Below are 19,969 nucleotides of genomic sequence, written 5' to 3' on the forward strand. Positions count from 1 at the left end.
TTCTGAGGGTCCCCTTACGTGTACTTTGATTCGTCAACATACTTTGAAACACAAGGGTTCTTGTCAACTTGATAAATTCATAATTTTTTTTCTATGAACCTAGATCATGGAATTAACTTTGAAAAGCTTTGCGACGTTTTCCATGTGTGGCCTTTTTTTTTTCCTTTTAATTGTTAGCACTACTGGGAGAGAGAAATCTCAAGTAGTTGTTTAATTGCATAGCTGTCAAATCCTAGTATCTTCTGTATCAGTCAGCAAACTAGTTGCCCCTTCTCAAGCCAACAGTCCTGTCACATTTTAGTTGTGACTGTTCTTTTATAATCAGAAATTTAAGAGAAGTCCAAGAGTCTTGAGTATTCTGAGTATGTTACAAGCTTCAAGTCAGTGACATTTTTAAAAAGAATATTAAGCAATCAAAACCATTTTTAAAATAAAACCAAGCCAATGGGGAAAAACAATTTTATTTAATTTTATGCTTCAAATTCATATCATGTACATTAAGTACCATATAAACTTATCTTTAGGCTATCAATATTTAACTTGGGCAGTACTTCATCTTGATTTATTTGGAGAAATACAGCTTAGGCATCTGCTAACCTGCTTAGGCATCAAAAGAGGTGCCAAATTACAAAATAGGGCATTAACAATCAAAATTTTTAAACTGACCCACATACCTTCTACTGGTTTCGCTTATGTTTAAGCATTTACTCTTAAGGTTGGCAAAACATGTTATCAATGTATTATGCAAGAGTTTACATCTTTTGCATAAATGGTCCGTTGGGTTGCACCTACCCTTGACCAAACAAAAACCAAACATCATTGGCACCATACTCAAAACTACCTGTTTTATAAGATTGTGAAACCCAAAAATCTGTAAGGTTGGAGGGACTCCAGTTAATCTTTGGGCTTAGAGGAGGAAAAAAAAAAATAGTCCCATACTGCATTTCACATCTCTTAAAAATAGTTTTAGCAGCTTAAACCTTTTTAGTTATAAAACTTACTACACTCGGATTTACTTTGAAATGTAGTTTACAATCAAGTATAACATACGTACACTGGCACTTTAGCACAAGGGCAAACTTTAAAAACAAATTATTTTGGACCTTTAAAATTAGGCCATACTATAAAAAACAGTCCACGGTCTTACATTCAGCAAATTCATACTAAAATATTCCATTTTTGTAAGATAAAGGCCAATAAAACTTTACATATGCTACAAGTTTATTACAGATATGTACATGGCTCTTTCTCCCCTAGGTACTTAAAATTTTCACATTATCCAACTCCCCAAAGCAAGCTTTGCAGGAATGATGAGGCCAGATCACTATTAGAATAGCTTGTGCAGTGCTGTAATACAAAAATGTATTTTGAAAGCTATTGAGTGACCATTAAATACTGTTTCTATAAAAAATGGTTTTGGTGTATTTGTTGACACTTAATCCACTATATTTAATAAACAGGGCCATTGGGATGTACTATGTCTCATTCTAATGAGCTCCAAATGCCCTTTCCACCCACTGTACAATTCACTAAAATGCAATTATTACAAAAAATTCACATTTTCTTTCAGCAGTGCATCAGGTTGTTAGCATATTACTGGTTTGGGTGTTTCTAATATACTAAACTTTCAGATGTTTACCTAATTCTGAATCCTTGTGTTAGCTTGAAGCTTATAATCTGATTCACCAACTTTCAACAATCTACTCCATGAATGATAAATTACTATCTTCCCCTAACAATAGAAAAAGCTGATTCCTTTACCACTCCCCAAATCTAAACTTGGTTTCCACTTAAAAGTTACTCAGTTGAGAACACTTAATATCAAATACCATTAGTTTAAGTTGCACTGATACTACCATTGTATCACAGTGCACACAAGATCGTCTATTTTTTTTACATTAATTAGCAGTTCTACACAAATAGATTAATTCCTTAGCGAATGTTTCAGACCAATTGACAACTACCCGCGAACATAATTTTAACATTTGTCTTACTTTATACCTGTACTTTAAGTAAGGTTTTAAGTTGAAATGTCATTATTTCCTTATCTGAAGGATTAAAGGAAACAGGGACCCAGTGGCTTGGTGGTTTGGGAAGAACACTTGGTGATGGTGGCTCACTAAATTTGGCACCAGCATAGTTCTGATTAGCTTGAGATTTAAAAAGCAAGCTGGGACCTGATAAGCTAGAATTCCAACTCTGATTATTTGGAAAATTTTTGTTCTTCCCCCCACTTTGCATAGCCTGCCAAGCAGCTGCTGATGAGTTATAACCATGTCCTCTTTCTTTTTTCTTATGAACAATCTTCATCTGGGAATTCTGATCCTTGGTCTTCTGTCTGTTAAGCTGTTGTTGGTTCTTACTAACATTTCTAGATTGAGGGGCTGGAATGTTATACCGCTCTCCACCACCCATCTTCAGCTTCTTTGTCACCTACAAGTGAATGGAAACAAATATTGAGTAAAATTCCATTAAGTTCAAATCTGTAAAAAGCTTCTATGGCTCCAACTTATAACTCCAGATATTTTGAACAAGACTCAGTAATAGGCTATTCAGCTGCTTTAAATTAAAAAAGCAAGCTGTTTAGACTCCAATATATGCACAACCTTTATTATTATACCGTCTCTAAGAAAAATGAGCTTACCCACAAATCAGCATAATCTATTTTAAAATAAAAACAATTGGTTTAGGATGGCTCCATCATAAAATGTTTGCCCATTATGATGATTACCTTTCAGTCTGCTTTTCAGATTGCAGGATCTCCACTACCTGTCCTCTTCCTTGCTGCCAAGCCCAAGATAACAAGTGTTGCTTTCTGACAGATCCTTTCCTTTGTCTCAATACAGAAGTTTTCATGGGCCGATCTGCTGAGTTCAGCCTAGGAGCTGAGGCCAACATCTGAGTCTCCTCAGCACACAAGTTTGAGAGAAGTCCTAGCTAGAAAAGTAAAGATTACTTCATTATTTCAAAAACACGTTGAGAAAGTGATCATTTAGATTTACTACAAAAATCGTTGACTGTAAAGAAGGCTACTTCCTGAACTAAAAGGTAGAAAATTTAAGATGGCTTTGACCTCATAACCACGATCATTTAAAAACTCTTCACCCTTGAGACCCAGTCACTCCTGGGGAATTTTTGGAAATGTCTCGAAGTCCCGCAGTAAGTTTTGTTTTTATCTTTTTCCTGGGAAAGATCTTCAGATTCTCTCACGTATAAAATCAAATAACGAGTGTTAAATGTTAAGAGTCATATCAAAAAATTGGCTTCAGGCGGATTTTCAAAAGAGACCGTGTTTTTAAACTCCCACCAGAATTTTCCAATCTTTCCACACACGTCACATCCATTTTCAGTCTCTTGGAACATGTAGACATCACGCAGTGTTTCCTTTGGTTGTGAACACCCTCGCCTCCTCCCCGTCTTAAAATAAGTTCTCACAAGCCCTAACAGTCTAAGCCCATCTTAAATCTATAAAAATGTCTCCCTAGAGGGAACAGCTCAACATTCAAGGTTTGGTTTTAATTTGATGTTCCAAGAAAATAAGTTACCAAATAGTTAAGCCCCCTCCTTTCAAAGGGGTAAGAGAGCCTTCCAAACAGATAAACCACCCTAAATAAATTGCCATTTCCGGACTGTGAGTCATTCACAACTCGAACTCGGAAAACTCGCCGCCTCCGACGCCACACAGGCTTGGCTTCCCAGTGGCCCCATCTCTCCGGAGCCGCAGGGGTCGGGGCGCTGCGACCGCCCGCGCCCGCCCGGATCTCGCCTCCGCTCGCCTCCTTCCCCCAACAATGGGGAGCGCAGCCACCAACATGGCCGCGCCCGCTGCACAGCCGCTACTTACCGACTTCAAGCTCGGAACTACGGCGGCAGTGGCTCCCTCTCGACGTCGAAGCCTCCCTCCCTTTCCAGGGAGAGACGAGGCACGGACCGACAAAGCCCACGAACACCGATGAGCGAGCTGCCGGCCACCCTAGCTTCTACAACCCAACCTCCTCCTTCTGCCTCTACCGACAAAATGGAGTCGGCGGCGACCGCAGAAGCAGGGCCGGGCGGCTCCACGGCCAATCAAAACACGACAGCGCAGGTCTGGCCAATGAGAAGCGGGCCGCCGCCTGTTGCTGGGGCAGGCCGGGGGCGAAGGCGGGGAGGTGGGGCTGCCGAGGGTTTGAAATCCGCCCGGGGAGGAGGAGCATGCCGGGAGTAACTGCCCGGTCCGCCGGTGTTCACGGCCTTACCACGGCGGCCTCCCCGCGCCCCTGGCCCCCCAAGGCCCCGGCCGCTAGCTCTCGGCTCTTCCTCCCGCTCGGCTCTCGTGCGCGCGGGCTCGTTGCCCTTGGGACTGCCCTGAGGGAAAAGACTGACCGGCGGGGGACGTTTGGCTCTAGAGTTAGGGCCACTGAGTCGCGTAGCCTGTATTGACAGATGGAGGATACTCCAGAAAGCCGCTTGCCAGGGCCCAGCCCCCGCCCGCCTCGGGCCTCGACTTCTGGGTCGCCTCTCTCCCACATTCACAACTCCGCATCCGAAGTCGGCGCGTCCCTGCGGTTCCCTCCGGTGCCCCCCACCCTCCAGCCCCGCAGTTACTCAAAAGTTGCCTCCGTGTGAAGGCGGTTCAGACACACGCGGGCAAGTCAGTCACTTCCTGCTTGGTGGCCCCATTGGTCCTTAAGTTCAGTTAGAGCCCTTAACGCGCCGTGTTACAGTTTCCTGTGGCAGCAGCTCTCCCCACCCACACACCCTCGAGGGCCACAACCGGTTAGGTTTTGTTTCTCTGACCGCAGCGCCTTCCCGCGTGGTAAGTGCACAGTAAGTTTGCTGAGAGAATGAGGGCTGCTCCCTTCCCCTTTTTGCCCCACTTGTAAGTGAAAAAAAGGAAAGAAAGAGAATATTGTTCAGTTGATTATGCCAGCCAGATGCAGGTAAGGGGAAAATGGCAATTTCTTTGGAGTACGTGTGTGAGCAACCCAGTGTGAATCTTTTAAAAGAGAACACTAATTTCAATGAGCGTGAATAATTCTGGGATAAACGGTACAAAATCAAGTCTCATTACATTCCCAGTTTGTTCGTGTATACACATGGATACATACATACGTAAGTTTACATTAAATAATTTGTATTTACCAACTTCTTATAAATCTCATGTAATTTGTCGTTTATTTTTGAAACGGAGTCTCGCACTGTCGCCCAGGCTGGAGTGCAGTGGCACAATCTCGGCTCACTGCAACCTGCGCCTCCTGGGCTCAAGCGATTCTCCTGCCTCAGCCTCCTGAGTAGCAGGGATTACAGGCGCCCGCCAACACACCCTGCTAATTTTTGTATTTTTAGTAGAGACAGGAGTTCACCATGTTGGCCAGGCTGGTCTCGAACTCCGTACCTCACGTGATCCGCCCGCCTCAGCCACTCAAAGTGCTGGGATTACAGGCGTGAGCCACCACACCCGGCCTGTATTTCGTTTTTTAATCTTCAATTTTTTGCCACCGTCATCCCCCACTTCCCAATCCAACCCAAATTCCTATATTCTAGCCATTGGATCTTAAGAAAAGTTACTGCATCTTAAGAGATGCAGTTTGTTAATCTAGTTTGATAAAAGAGGTATTTTTGAGCATAGGGACTTTCTGATGCTAATCATAGTCAAATAAGAAGAATGTGGTAAACCAACAGGTGTCTCAGTGAAAGGGTAATCTGTTTTCCAAACATTCAAGAAGTTTGCTTAGACATCTAGCCAGATAATAGTCAGCTGTATTTAATGAATTTTTAATGGTGTCACTTTAAAAAACAAAAAATTCCGTGGCTCCAGATTGTAATACAGAATAAAATCTAAACTCTAAACGTTTAGAAAATCATTCAAAGTCATTGCAGTCTAGAATTAGTCTTTTCATGGCAGGGCATGGCTCACACCTGTAATCTCAGCAATTTGGGAGGCCAAGGCAGGAGGATCACTTGAGCTTGGGAATTTGAGACCAGCCTGGGCAACATGGCGAAACCCCATCTCTACAAATATACAATTAGCTGGGCATGGTGGCACATGCCTGTAGTCCCAGCTACCTGAGAGACTAAGGTGGGAGAATCACCTGAGCCCAGGAAGTACAGGCTGCAGTGAGCTGCGATCATACCACTACACTCCCGGGTGAGGGTAAGACACTGTCTCAAAAAAAAAAAAAAACCAATAAAAAAGAATTCATCTCTTCAGCCACTCTGAATTTTATCTGCATAAACGTACACATAACATTGGAAATGTATAAACACACACAGTGTATTCTTACTCTGCCCCCAACCCTGTGCTAAATTTTTTTTCTTATTTCATTTAATCCTCACAATAATGTTGTGGGGTAGGAGTTGTTTTCATCCCCACTGTACAGATGAAAAATCTGAGGCTCAGACAGTTTTGCGTTGAAAGCCAGGCACTGGAATTCAAGAGCCCAGGCTGCAGTTTTCCCGTAGCATCTGTGCTCCCCAGCACCTAAAAGGTGTTTTGCCCAGAGCAAACACTGACTGACTGTTGACTGGGCTGCCGGGGCTGTTCAGGCAGCAAAAAGTCTCCATCCTACCATCTGGCAGAACCAGTTTCTTTGCCAGAAGGTCAGAGTCGAGATGCCCTCGGGGAAAGCATTGTTAAAGCTTTTACCGCATCTCAGACTCCCAGCACAGTCTCAGGCTAGCTCCAGCCTCATTATTCATTAGTATTTACCAAGTGCCCTCAACAGCTCAGAACTAGAGAGGAGAAGTTAAAATAATACCCTTTTTGGGACATCTGACACAGCTTCTGCCAGACCCATGTGGTCTTTAAACTCAGCTCCACCAGCACAATCCTATTAGAGTTCTCAGTTCAAATAGGAAAATGTTGATGCCAACAAACAGCTCTCAGGATATAGCTCACCTAGACTGGAAGCCAAATGCATAATAAATACATGGATGTTTAATAGAAAGTATTTAGCAAAGATTTATCTGGTGCCTACTTTGTGCCAGGCACTATGCCAGGCCCTGGGGATACAACAGTGAAGGAGGCTCCATCCTGGCCCTAAAGGAACCCAAAAGCTGTTTCCTTTACAGTTTATCAGAGAGGGAAACTGGTGTCTGGGAGATTTATTCCTTTCCTTCTTCCCCTGAGAGTCAAGGACAGGCAATGCCAAAATCAGCCTGCTAACCTCACTCAGGAGGTGCAGGTAACAAACATTGTGACTAGACCCTGCGAATAAAGTAGAAAATGAGGGAGACTCTCACAACTTACTGAAATTTTTTCACTGGAGGATCTGTTTTGAGCAACATATCAGTGGCAACCAAAATCAACGAAATCATTAGGAAAACATTATCTACCTAATCTGTAAGTACAGGTGGAGCAAGAAGCAAGTGTTTCTGGGCCAGGCGCAGTGGCTCACGCCTGTAATCCCAACACTTTGGGAGGCTGAGGCGGGCGGATCACCTGAGGTCAGGAGTTGGAAACCAGCCTGGCTAACATGGTGAAACCCCGTTTCTACTAAAAATACAAAAAATTAGCTGGGCATGGTGGCGCGTGCCTATAATCCCAGCTACTCGGGAGGCTGAGGCAGGAGAATTGCTTGACCCCGGGAGGCAGAGGTTGCAGTGAGCCGAGATTGCGCCATTGCGCTCCAGCTTGGGCAACAAGCACAGAACTCCGTCTCAAAAAGAAAAAAAGAAAAAAAAGTGTTTCTGAAAGCCCAGCTTTGGGGGAGAGACAAGTTGTAGGCTGAGGCATACAATTGCACCAGTGCCAGAGTGGTTAGAGAAATCACCCAGGTTTGCCATGGCTTTGGAATAAGTCATAGTAGAATCGACTGGCCTTCAGGCCGATTCTCAATTTCTTCATCTGTAGAATGGCAATCCTCCCTGTCTTATAGAGCTCATGGTAGGAGCCAATGAAATAATGAATGTAAAAGCACTTTTATGATGTAGATTTAGAATATTCCTGTAATCCCAGCACTTTGGGAGGCAGAGGCGGGAGGATCACTTGAGCCCAGGAGTTCAGGATCAGCCTGGGCAACATAGTAAAACCCCATCTCTACAAAAAATACAGAAATTAGCTGGGAGTGGGAGGTGGTGTGCCCCTGTGGTCCCAGCTACTTGGGAGGCTAAAGTGGGAGCATTCTTTGAGCCCAGGATGTTGAGACTGCAGTGAGCCATGATCACACCACTATACTCCAGCCTGGGCAACAGAGCAAGACCCTGTCTCAAAAATAAATACACAGAACATGCTAAAAATGTTAGGTACTTTAATATTATCCCCCCAACTCCACCCCCGCCCTAGCAAGTCCATTTCAAAACAAAAGCTGGTTTGGTTCTCTTTCTCCTTCATGCTCATATATGAAATCAGATGGTCAACTTGGAATGTTTGCAGGTCTGTCAGCTCAGGGCTTAATTCGGTTTGAAGAAGCAAGCAAATTCTTAGAACCTGCCAGAAGAGTGAAATGGAACACCTGCCCACTGTTTCGATGTGCCTCAGAGTTCTCATCTGGTTGCCAAACTGATTGCAAAACACACACCCCTCCCCATACCATGAATTCACTTCCTGGGGAAGCATCTGCTGCCTCCCTGCTTGCTCAGACGTTCCTGAGAAGTGTCAAATCTGTTCTTAACCATTGCAGCCATTTCAGTCTAATTACTAAACAGGGCACAGGAAGTCAATGCTGAACTCCCACTCCTCCTGTCAACGCTGATCCAGGGGTCCAGCCTTCAAGACCCTTAAAGGATTCTGATGCCCAGACCCCATCCCAGAATCAGAATCTTTGAGCACGGGGGTGCGGCTATTCCAATCCAGCTGATTCCAATGTCTCACTCTAGTTGAGAATCGCTGCTTTCAGTTTTGCTAAGGGCAATCCCCTGGTGTGGAGACATATTTATGAAGGAGACCCCCTTGTCCTATGTAATTCTCAAAGTTGGTGATAACACCAAATAACCCCAAGAAATCAGAAACTAGCTCCTGAATACCCAGAGTTGTTTAGATTAGCTTTTAAAAGTGATTTTCACACAGGTGGACTCCCAGGCTCGGCCATGGGGTTCCTTGCTAGTTTGTTGATCCCAGTTGTCTAATTCTTGGCCCATTCAAGGGTCTTGGCCTCAGTCCCCAGGCCAGAAGCTGGCTGAATGGAGAGAGGGGCAGCAATCTTGAGAGGAACGAATGAAACAGGCTGAGACTGCTACCTGCGTTGATAGGAAGAGGAAATCTGAAACACCCCGTGCTCACTCCCCCCAAAATAATGGTATATCAGAGCCATCTACTTATATGTAAGACCATAACAATGCCTGTCCCCCAACTATTCACACTCGTGGCATGAGGAAGAGACAGATACGCCATCCCCAGCTCAGAAATAATGGGAGGCTCTAAAGAGAATCAAAGGAAACATGAAACCACTGAAGCTCCCACACAGTGTTTGCTTGACAACATTCTCTGGATTCACTTGCTATGTTTTTTTGTGTGTTTGTTTGTCTTTTTTTTTGAGATGGAGTCTTGCTCTGTCACCCAAGCTGGAGTGCAGTGGCGTGATCCCGGCTCACTGCAACCTCTGCCTCCTGGGTTTAAGCAATTCTCCTGCCTCAGCCTCCCGAGTAGCTGGGATTACAGATGCCTGCCATTACCCTGCTAATTTTTTTTTTTTTTTTTTTTTTTTGAGAAGGAGTCTTGCGCTGTTGCCGAGGCTGGAGTGCAGTGGCGCAATCTCGGCTCATCCACCTCTCAGACTTAAGCGATTCTCCTGCCTCAGCCTCCCAAGTAGCTGGGATTACAGGCACATGCCACCACGCCTGGCTAACTTTTTAGATTTTTGGTAGAGACAGGGTTTCACCATGTTGGCCAGACTGGTCTTGAACTCCTGACCTCAAGTGATCCGCCTGCCTCAGGCTCCCAAAGTGCTGGGATTACAGGTGTGAGCCACCCTGCCAGGCCTAATTTTTATATTTTTAATAGAGATGGAGTTTCACCATTATGACCAGACTGGTTTTGAACTCCTGACTTCAAGTGATCTGCCTGACTTGGCCTCCCAAAGTGCTGGGATTACAGGCGTGAGCCACTGCACCCAGGCCTCTGTCGGCATTTTCACAGGTGAAAAACCGAGGTTCAGCACCACCACGCCCGGCCTCTGCTTTGTATTGTAATAGCCGCTACCATTTTTAACATCTTCTACACATCTTTTTTTTTTTTTTTTTTTTTTTTTTGAGATGGAGTCTCACGCTGTTGCCCAGGCTGGAGTGCAGTGGCGCGATCTCGGCTCACTGCAAGCTCCGCCTCCTGGGTTCACGCCATTCTCCTGCCTCAGCCTCCTGAGTAGCTGGGACTACAGGCGCCCGCCACCGCGCCCGGCTAATTTTTTGTATTTTTAGTAGAGACGGGGTTTCACTGTGGTCTCGATCTCCTGACCTTGTGATCCGCCCGCCTCGGCCTCCCAAAGTGCTGGGATTACAGGCTTGAGCCACCGCGCCCGGCCCTACACATCTTTTTAACATATTCTAAACCTACATCATCCAAGTGCTCTCACTTTATTTCATTCAGTCCTACCATGAGCTTTAAAGGTAGGCACAGTTGCTGTTCTAAACTGAGGCTGAGAGAGACTCATTCACCTCTGCAACAAATGTCTTGTATTTTAAACATTTTCTTTGGAGTTTTGTCTCGTTACATAACACATTAACTATAGAAAAGGTAGATAAACAATAAGTAGAAATCACTCAACATCTCACTTCCCAGAAGTAAGCATTGTGAATGCTTGGAAGGTATGTCCTTCCAGTCTTTTTTCTATACCAGGAGAGAGTGTGAGTCGTGGCGGGAGCATAGACACCAAAACCTGCTCAGCGACTCACCTTAGCTCTGTGGCTTTCTAGCATATGACTGACTTTGGCAGGTTGTTTAACTTCTCTGCCTCGGGGTTCAAGCGATTCTCCTGCCTCAGTGGTATAAATTCTATTGTTACCTTTTTTCACTTTTTTTTTCTTTTTCTTTTTTGAGACAGAGTCTATCTCTGTTGCCCAGGCTGGAGTACAGTGGCATGATCTCAGCTCACTGCAACCTCCACTTCACAGTTTCAAGTGATGGTCCTGCCTCAGCCTCCTGAGTATCTGGGATTACAGGCATGTGCCACCACACCCAGCTAATTTTTGTGTTTTTAGTAGAGATGGGATTTCTCCATATTGGCCAGGCTGGTCTTGAACGCCTGGGCCTCATGTGATCCACCCACCTCGGCCTCCCAAAGTGTTGAGATTACAGTTGTGAGCTACCATGCCTGCCCCTTTTTCCACTTTTTAAACTCAGGATGTTGTGAGCATGTTTCTATGTATATATACATTTATTGCTAACCATATTTTATGTTATGACCATCTTTGATTAATTTTACTATTCTCCACTGTTATTTCCAATTTTTTGCTATTATGTGCTGAGTTGGATATCCCTATAAATAAATCTTCATTTCTGTAAATAAGTTTCCTTTAAATAAATTACTAGGGGTGAAAGTACTAGGTCACAAGGTAAATATATAGGTAAGACTTTTGATATATATTACCAAATACCTTCCAGAAACTATGTATCCATGTATGCCCCCACCATCAGGCTAAAGGTCAGCCCCAGGCTTCTGGCTTTGAGGATACTGTTCTCCGTCCTTGTTGTTTATAGCTGCTTTCCTGACATTGGATCTGTAAGAGGAGTTGGTGAATTTACATTGGTGAATTTATTTGTTTTTTGAGACGGAGTTTTGCTCTTGTTGCCCAGGCTGAAATGCAGTGGCACAATCTCGGCTCACTGCAACCTCTGCCTCTGGGTTCAAGCGATTCTCCTGCCTCAGCCTCCCAAGTAGCTGGGATTATAGGCATGTGCCACCACGCCCAGCATATTTTTTGTATTTAGTAGAGACAGGATTTCACCATGTTGGTTGGGCTGATCTTGATCTTCTGTCCTCAGGTGATCCACCCGCCTCGGCCTCCGAAAGTGTTGGGATTACAAGGGTGAGCCACCTCACCCGGCAGTGAATTTCTTTTGACGGGAAATAGTCAAAGTAATTTTAAAAGGTTTTTTTAAAGATCACGTGTTATGTATGGCCTTTGTACAAAGCATGCCTGTGGGACAGCTTTTTCTGGGGAACATGGAGCTAATAAGATCCATTTATTCGTCACAGCCTCCATAGCTGTCAATTTGGCAGTTAATGAGCTACAAACATCTGGAATTTCCACTGACTCAGGCAAGCCGGTGTTTGTTCTCTGGCTGATGGCTTGGGTTTGGAAAGAGACTATGAGTCAAGCTTCCATGGCCCAAAAGCCTAGATTTTGCCACAGCAGGAAAAAAAAAACAACCAAAAACAGATTGACACAGTCTTAACACATGATTAAACTGTTAGGTGACACCATGGCATGACTTCCAATCTTGGGAAGAGCAGGCAACAAAGGAGTCGCCATTCGCCCGCAGTTTCCAAGGCAAGAGGAGGTGAAGTAACTTGCTCAAGTTCAGTCTGATCTCTTGATTCCAGTTCACCGTGGTTTAATATTTACACCATCTCCTTGCCTTTGACTGGTATATCTTTATTTTGTTTTGTTATAACTGTTACTGATGCAATTCAAAGATACGATCTTTTGCATATTACAAATGTGTTGCATATTAAATAATAACACTAAGTATCTAGCACTTTACTGTGAGCAAGGTACACTGTCCTAAGCAATTAAAAAAAAAATTTTTTTTTGAAACAGGATCTGTGTCACTCAGGTTGGAATGCAGTGGTGAGATCTGCAGGATTCCTGGGCTCAAGCAATCCTCCTGCCTCAGCCTCCCGAGTAGCTGGGACAACAGGTGTAGGCCACCGTGCCTGGCTTATTTTAGTATTTTTTGTTGAGACAGGGTTTCTTCATGTTGTCCGGGCTGGTCTTGAACTCCTAGGCTCTAGTGATCCACCTGCCTCAGCCCCCCAGTTTTTTTCATCACTCTGTCGCTCAGGCTGGAGTGCAGTGGTGCAATTTTAGCTCACTGAAACCTTTGCCTGCCGGGTTCAAGTGATTTTTTTTTCCTGCCTCAGCCTCCGGAGTGGCTGGAATTACAGGCGCACACCACCACGCCCGGCTAATTTTTGTATTTTTAGTAGAGACGGGGTTTCACCATGTTGGCCAGGCTGGTGTCAAACTCCTGACCTCAGGTCATCTGCCTTCCTTGGCCTCCCAGATTGCTGGGATTACAGGTGTGAGCCACCGTGCCTGGCCTTAACTGTAGTTAAGGGCTGCAATCAGGGAGGAAGAAGGGCAGAAGACGTTAAGAAAGTTCTTACTTGACTAGAACTCTTGTGACATTTTCCTGGCCTGATAGATAGCTAAAGCTGCCTCTTTCTCTCATGGCACTTGTTCTTCAGCAAATTCTCTTCATGAGCTCTCTCAGCTGCAATTCCTTCACAGTGGGCAATGCTTCTCCTCAGGCTGACTGCTCCCTCAGCTTCTGCCTCTTAGTACAATATCTTGCTGTAAGACTGTCATTGCAGGGGCCACCCTCGTGGGCTTTGAAAATAACTCCAGTCAGGCAAGTGGCTCACACCTGAAATCCCAGCACTTTGGGAGGCTGAGGCACGCAGATCACTTGAGCCCAGGAGGCAGAGGTTGCAGTGAGCTGAGATCCCACCATTGCACTCCAGCCTGGGCAATAGGAGTGAAACCCTGTCTCGCAAACAAACAAACATATTGGGGTCTATAAATACTCTAGGTTTTTTTTTTCTAATTTTTTTTCTAATCGGCAATGAGAATATATGTGCAATTTTACTGGCCAATGATAGCATGGAACTAGAAGGGTGGCTACCTCCCATTTAGAGCATACTGTATTCTGAGCGCTTCCTAGCAGTATGGACCCTGAACACTAGGTTGGTGTAGCAGAGTGGCTAAGAGCAGGTTTTGGCATCAGGGTGACCCAGGTTCAAGTTCGACGTGTGTGACTTTGGGCAAATCACTTAGCCTACCTCTTTGAACCTCAGTTTTCTCATCCATTTAATGAGGCAATACTACTAGTGACCTCAGTAGGTTGTGATGAGAATTAAATAAGATAATGCATATCAATTGTTTAAGACAGGCTAGTGCAATGGCTCACACCTGTAATCCCAGCACTTTGGGAGGCTGAGGCAGAAGAATTGCTTGAACCCAGGAGGTGGAGGTTGTAGTAAGCCGAGATTGCACCACTGCACTCCATCATGGGTGACAGCGAGACTGTCTAAAAAAAATTAAATACATTAAAAACAAAAATTTTTCTGAATTGTGTTCACAGCCGCTGCCACGCCACTGTCACTCTCCAAGGCCAGCGCCACCTCTCACTCGCTGAGCTCCGGAAGGCAAAGAGAAGGGGGGTAAGCAAGAGAAGGGGTAAGCAAGAGAAAGGGGGTAAGCAGGGAGGTCTCTGTACCAACGGCTCCTACAAAGCCGACTGCCGGCAAATCCACCGGTGGTGAAGCATCCGGAAGCAACTGGCTACGAAGGCCGCTCGCAAGAGTGCGCCCTCTACTGGAGGGGTGAAGAAACCTCATGGTTACAGGCCTGGTACGGTGGCACTCGGTGAAATTAGACATTATCGGAAGTCCACTAAACTTATGATTTGCAAACTTCCCTTCTAGCGTCTGGTGCGACATATTGCTCAGGACTTTAAAACAGATCTGCAGGGGCCGGGCGCGGTGGCTCACGCCTGTAATCCCAGCACTTTGGGAGGCTGAGGCGGGCGGATCACAAGGTCAGGAGATCAAGATCATTTTGGTTAACATGGTGAAACCAAGTTGTGTTCTCTACTGAAAACACAAAAAATTAACCAGGCGTGGTGGCGGGTGCCTGTCGTCCCAGCTGCTGGGGAGGCTGAGGCAGGAGAATGGCGTGAACCCGAGAGGCGGAGCTTGCAGTGAGCCAGGATCGTGCCACTGCACACCAGCCTGGGCGACAGTGCGAGACTCCGTCTCAAAAAAAGTAAATAAATAAAAATCAAATAATAAAACAGATCTGCACTTCCAGAGCTCAGCTATCGGTGCTTTGCAGGAGGCAAGTGAGGCCTCTCTGGTTGGCCTTTTTGAAGACAACAGCCTGTGTGCTGTCCATGCCAAACGTGTAACAATTATGCCAAAAAACATGCAACTGGCACGCCGCATACATGGAGAACGTGCTTAAGAATCCATTGTGATAGGAAACATTTCATTCTCAAAAAAGAAAATAAATTCTCTTCTTCCTGTTGTTGGTAGTTCTGAACGTCAGATATTTTTTTCCCATGGAGTCAAAACGTTATAATTGCGAGTGGAAAGATAGGGGACAGAAATCAGGTATTGGCAGTTTTTCCATTTTTGTTTGTGTGTGAATTTTTAATATAAATGCGGAGACGTAAAGCATTAATGCAAGTTAAAATGTTTCAATGAACAAGTTTCAGCGGTTCAACTTTACAATAATTGTAAATAAACCTGTTAAATTTTTCTGGACAATGCCAGCATTTGGATTTTTGTTTTGTTTTGTTTTGTTTTGAGACGGAGTCTCACTCTGTCGCCCAGGCTGAAGTGCAGTGGCCGGAGCTGGCCGGAGCTCAGCCAGGAGGCAAGCTCCGCCTCCTGGGTTTACGCCATTCTCCTGCCTCAGCCTCCCGAGTAGCTGGTTCTACAGGCGCCCGCCACCTCGCCCGGCTAGGTTTTTTTTGTATTTTTTAGTAGAGATGGGGTTTCATCGTGTTAGCCAGGGTGGTCTCGATCTCCTGACCTCGTGATCCACCCGTCTCGACCTCCCAGAGTGCTGGGATTACAGGCATGAGCCACCGCGCCCGGCCTGGATTTTTTTAAAGCAAGTAAATTTCTTATTGACGGCAACTAAATGGTGTTTGTAGCATTTTTGTCATCTAGTAGATTCCATCCATTCATTATACTTTTCTAACTGAGTTGTCCTACGTGCAATTACGTATATTTAATGTTGTCTGTCTTCCGTGCTTTTCCTGTAAGTTTGCTATTAAAATACATGAAAAATTGTTAAGTACTTAGAGACAAATGAAAATGAAAGCACAACATATCAAAACTTATAGGATGCAATGAAAATAGTGCTCGTAGGAAATTTATAGCTGTAGGCACTTACATTAAAAAACAAGATCTCAGATCAACAACTTAATTTTACAACTTAAGGAACTAGGAAAAGAAAATCTAAACCCAAAACTAGCAGATGGAAAGAAATAATAAAGATTAAAGCAGATATCAATGAAATAGAGAATTGAAAAATCACAGAGGCCAGGCACATTGGCTCACACTGATAATCCCAGCACTTCCTAAGGCCGAGGTGAGAGGATGACTTGAGGTCAGGAGTTCAAGACCAGCCTGGGCAACATAGCAAGACCTTGTTTCTACTAAATAATAATAATAATAATAATAAATAAAAATTTTAAGGAAAAAGTAAAAAAAAAATAGAGAAAAATTTTAAACCCAAAATTGGTTCTTCAAAAAGATTAACAAAATAGGCAAATTTAGCTAGATTGGCTAAGAAAAAAAAAAGAGAAGACTCAAATTACTAAAATCAGAAGTGAAAGTGGAAACAAATGAAAAGGATTATAAGAGAATACTATGAATAATTATACACCAACAAATTGGATAATCTGGATGAAACGGATGAATAACTAGAAACACAAAGCCTACTAATACTGAATCATGAAGAAATAGAAAATATGAATAGACTTATAACTAATAATGATATGTAATCAGTAATACAAAATCTCCTGACCAAAAAAAAATCTCCTGACAAAGAAAAGCCCTGGACCTGAGGGCTTCACTTATGAATTCTATCAAATGTTTAAAGAATTAACACTAATCCTTCTCAACTTTTCAAAAAAATGGAAGAAGGAAACACTTCCTAACAAATGCTATGAGGCCAGCATTACTCTGATACTGAAGACAGATAAAGATACCACAAGAAAAGAAAACTGTGAACCAATATCTCCTATGAACATCGATACAATAGTCCTTAACAAAATACAATACTATCAAGCTGAATTCAACAGCATATTAAAAGGATTATTTATACACATGACTAAGTAGGATTTATTCCTGGAATGCAAAGATAGTTTAACATATGAAAATCAATTAAAGTAATATACCACATTAATAGGATGAAGGGGCCAGGCACGGTGGCTCATGCCTATAATCCCAGCACTTTGGGAGGCTAAGGTGGGCAAATCATGAGGTCAGGAGATCGAGACCATCCTGGCTAACACAGTGAAACCTCGTCTCTACTAAAAATACAAAAAATTAGCCAGGCGTGGTGGCGGGTGCCTGTAGTCCAGCTACTTGGGAGGCTGAGGCAGGAGAATGGCGTGAACCCGGGAGGTGGAGCTTGCAGTGAGCCAAGATCGTGCCACTGCACTCCAGCCTGGGCAACAGAGCAAGACTCTGTCTCAAAAAAAAAAAAAAAAAAATAGGATGAAGGGGAAAATCACCCCACATGATTAGCTCAATTGATGCAGAAAAAGCATTTGACAAAATTCAACATTTTTTCATGATAAAAACACTCAACGAACTAGGAACAGAAGAAAATACCTCAACATAATAAAAGCTATATATAAAATACAGCCAATGTCATACTCATCAGTGACTGAAAACTTTTCCTCTAAGACCAAAAATAAGGCAAGAATGCCTGCTTTCACCACTTCTGTTCAACGCATTACTGAAAGTCCTAGCCAAAGCAATTAGTCAAGAAAAAGAAAAAAAAGTATTGAAATTGAAAAAGAAGAAGTAAAATTCTCTCCATTTGCAGATGGTATAATTTTACATGTGGAAATGCATACAGATCACACACACACACACAACTGTTCAAACTATCTGAAAATTTTGGCAAAGAAGCAGGGTACAAAGTCAATATACAAAGGTCAGTTGCATTTCTAGACACTAATGATTAATAATCTGAAAAAGACATTAAGAAAACAATTCCATTTATAATAGCATCAAAAAGAATAAAATACTTAGGAGTTAACCAAGGTGAGAGACTTATACAATGAGAAATAAAAAACATTGCTGAAAGAAATCAAAGACATAGGTAAGTGGAAAGACATCATAGATTAGAGAAGACTTAATATTGTTAAGATGTCAGTACTATTCAAAACATTCTATAGATTCAATGCAATCCCTATCAAAACCCCAACATTTTTTACAGAAATAGATAAACCCACCCTAAAATTCATGAGGAATTTCAAGAGACCTTGAATAGCCAATCAACCTTTAAAAAGAAGACCAAAATTGGACATCCCACATTTCCTGATTTCAAAACTTACTACAAAGCTACAGTAATTAAAATAGTTTGGTACTGGCATAAAGACAGACATATAGACCAATAACATAGAATAAAGAGCCCAGAAATAAGCCCTCACATACATGGTATAATAATTTTTGTCAAAGACGCCAAAACCATTCAATGAAGAAAGGACAATCTTTTCAACAAATGGGGCTGGGAAAACTGGATGTAAAATACCAAAGAATGAAATTAGACCCTTACCTAACATCATATATGAAAATTAACTCAAAATGGATCAAAGACCTAAATGTAAAACATAAAACTATAAAACGTAAAAGAAAACATAGGGCAAACGCTTCATGATATTGGATTTGGCAATACTTTCTTGGATTATAGCACCAAAGGCACAGGTAACAAAAGAAAAAATAGACAAATGGGACTACATGAAAATCAAAAACTTTTGTACATCAAAGAACACTATCGGCCAGATGAAGTGGCTCACACCTATAATTCCAGCACTTCGGGAGAACAAGGCAGGTGGATCATGAGGTCAGGAGTTGGAGACCAGCCTTGCCAACATAATGAAACCCCGTCTCTACCAAAAATACAAAAATTAGCTGGGCATGGTGGCGCACACCTGTAGTCCCAGCTACTTGGGAGGCTGAGGCAGGAAAATCGCTTGAATCCGGGAGGCAGAGGTTGTAGTGAGCCGAGATCATGCCACTGCACTCCAACAACAGAACGAGACTTTGTCTCAAAAAACAAACAAACAAACAAAAAACACTGTCAACCAGAAGGAAGAGGAAAATTATGGAATGAGAGAAAACATTTGCAAGTCATATATCCGATAAGGGAGTAATATCCAGAATTTATAAATAATTCCTAAAACTCAACAAAAGAAATAAACTGATTCAAAAATGGGCAAAGAACTGGGTGCAGTGGCTTATGCCTGTAATCCCAGCACTCTGGGAGGCTGAGATGGAAGGATCACTTGAGCCTAGGAATTCAATACCAGCCCTGGCAACGCAGTGAGAACCCTATCTCTACAAAAAAATTAAAAGTTAGCCAGGTGTGGTATGCATGTCTGTATTCCCAACTACTCGGGAGGCTGACGTGGGAGATCGCTTGAGCCCAGGAGTTCAAGCTCGCAGGGAGCTATTATTATGACACTGCACTCCAGCCAGGGTGAAAGAGCAAAACCCTGTCTCTAAAAAAAAAAAAGTGCAAAGGGCTTGAATGGACGTTTATCCAAAGAAGATATACAAATGCCAATAAGCACATGAAAAGATGCTCAATAAAACTCATCATGAGGGAAATGTAAATCAAAACCACAATGAGGTACCACCCAACACCCATTAGGATGCTACTGTCAAAAACAAAAAACAGAAAATAACAAGTATTGGCAAGGATGTGGAAAAATTGCAATTTCTGTGCGGTATTGGTGGGGATGTAAATTGGTAAGATTGCTGTGGAAAACAGTATGGCATTTCCTCAAAAACTTAAAAATAGAATTACCACATGAGCTGGCGATTCCACTTCTGGGTATGGAATTGGAAAGCAGGGTCTCAGATAATTGCATACCCATGTTCAAAGCATTATTCACAATAGCTAAAGCATGGAAGCAACCCGAGTGTCCATCCATGGACGAATGGATAAGCAAAATGTATAATATACTTACAATGGATTATTATCCAGTCTTAAAAAGTTAGGAAATCTTGACACATGATACAACATAAACGAACCTTAAGGACATTATGCTAAGTGAAATAAGCCAATTACAAATGAC

At 43.1% G+C, this 19,969-nt stretch overlaps 1 protein-coding gene across 1 annotated transcript; it reads right to left on the reverse strand.

Moving 5' to 3' along the window:
* Positions 1-445: 445 nt before the first annotated feature.
* PNRC2 (proline rich nuclear receptor coactivator 2) lies at positions 446-2,907 on the reverse strand. Its single transcript, XM_045378130.2, has 2 exons — positions 2,732-2,907; positions 446-2,433 (listed from the first exon to the last, which is right to left on the reverse strand). Exon 2 carries the CDS (start codon positions 2,413-2,415, stop codon positions 1,996-1,998), a length of 420 nt encoding a protein of 139 aa, XP_045234065.1. The 5' UTR covers positions 2,416-2,433; positions 2,732-2,907; the 3' UTR covers positions 446-1,995.
* Positions 2,908-19,969: the final 17,062 nt, after the last annotated feature.

Source organism: Macaca fascicularis, chromosome 1 (genome assembly GCF_037993035.2).
Source record: "Macaca fascicularis isolate 582-1 chromosome 1, T2T-MFA8v1.1".
Classification (NCBI taxonomy): domain Eukaryota; kingdom Metazoa; phylum Chordata; class Mammalia; order Primates; family Cercopithecidae; genus Macaca; species Macaca fascicularis.

Coding starts and splice junctions, on each gene's coding strand:
- PNRC2 (XM_045378130.2), bottom strand. CDS start 2,415: ATGGGTGGTGGAGAGCGGTATAACATTCCAGCCCCTCAATCTAGAAAT.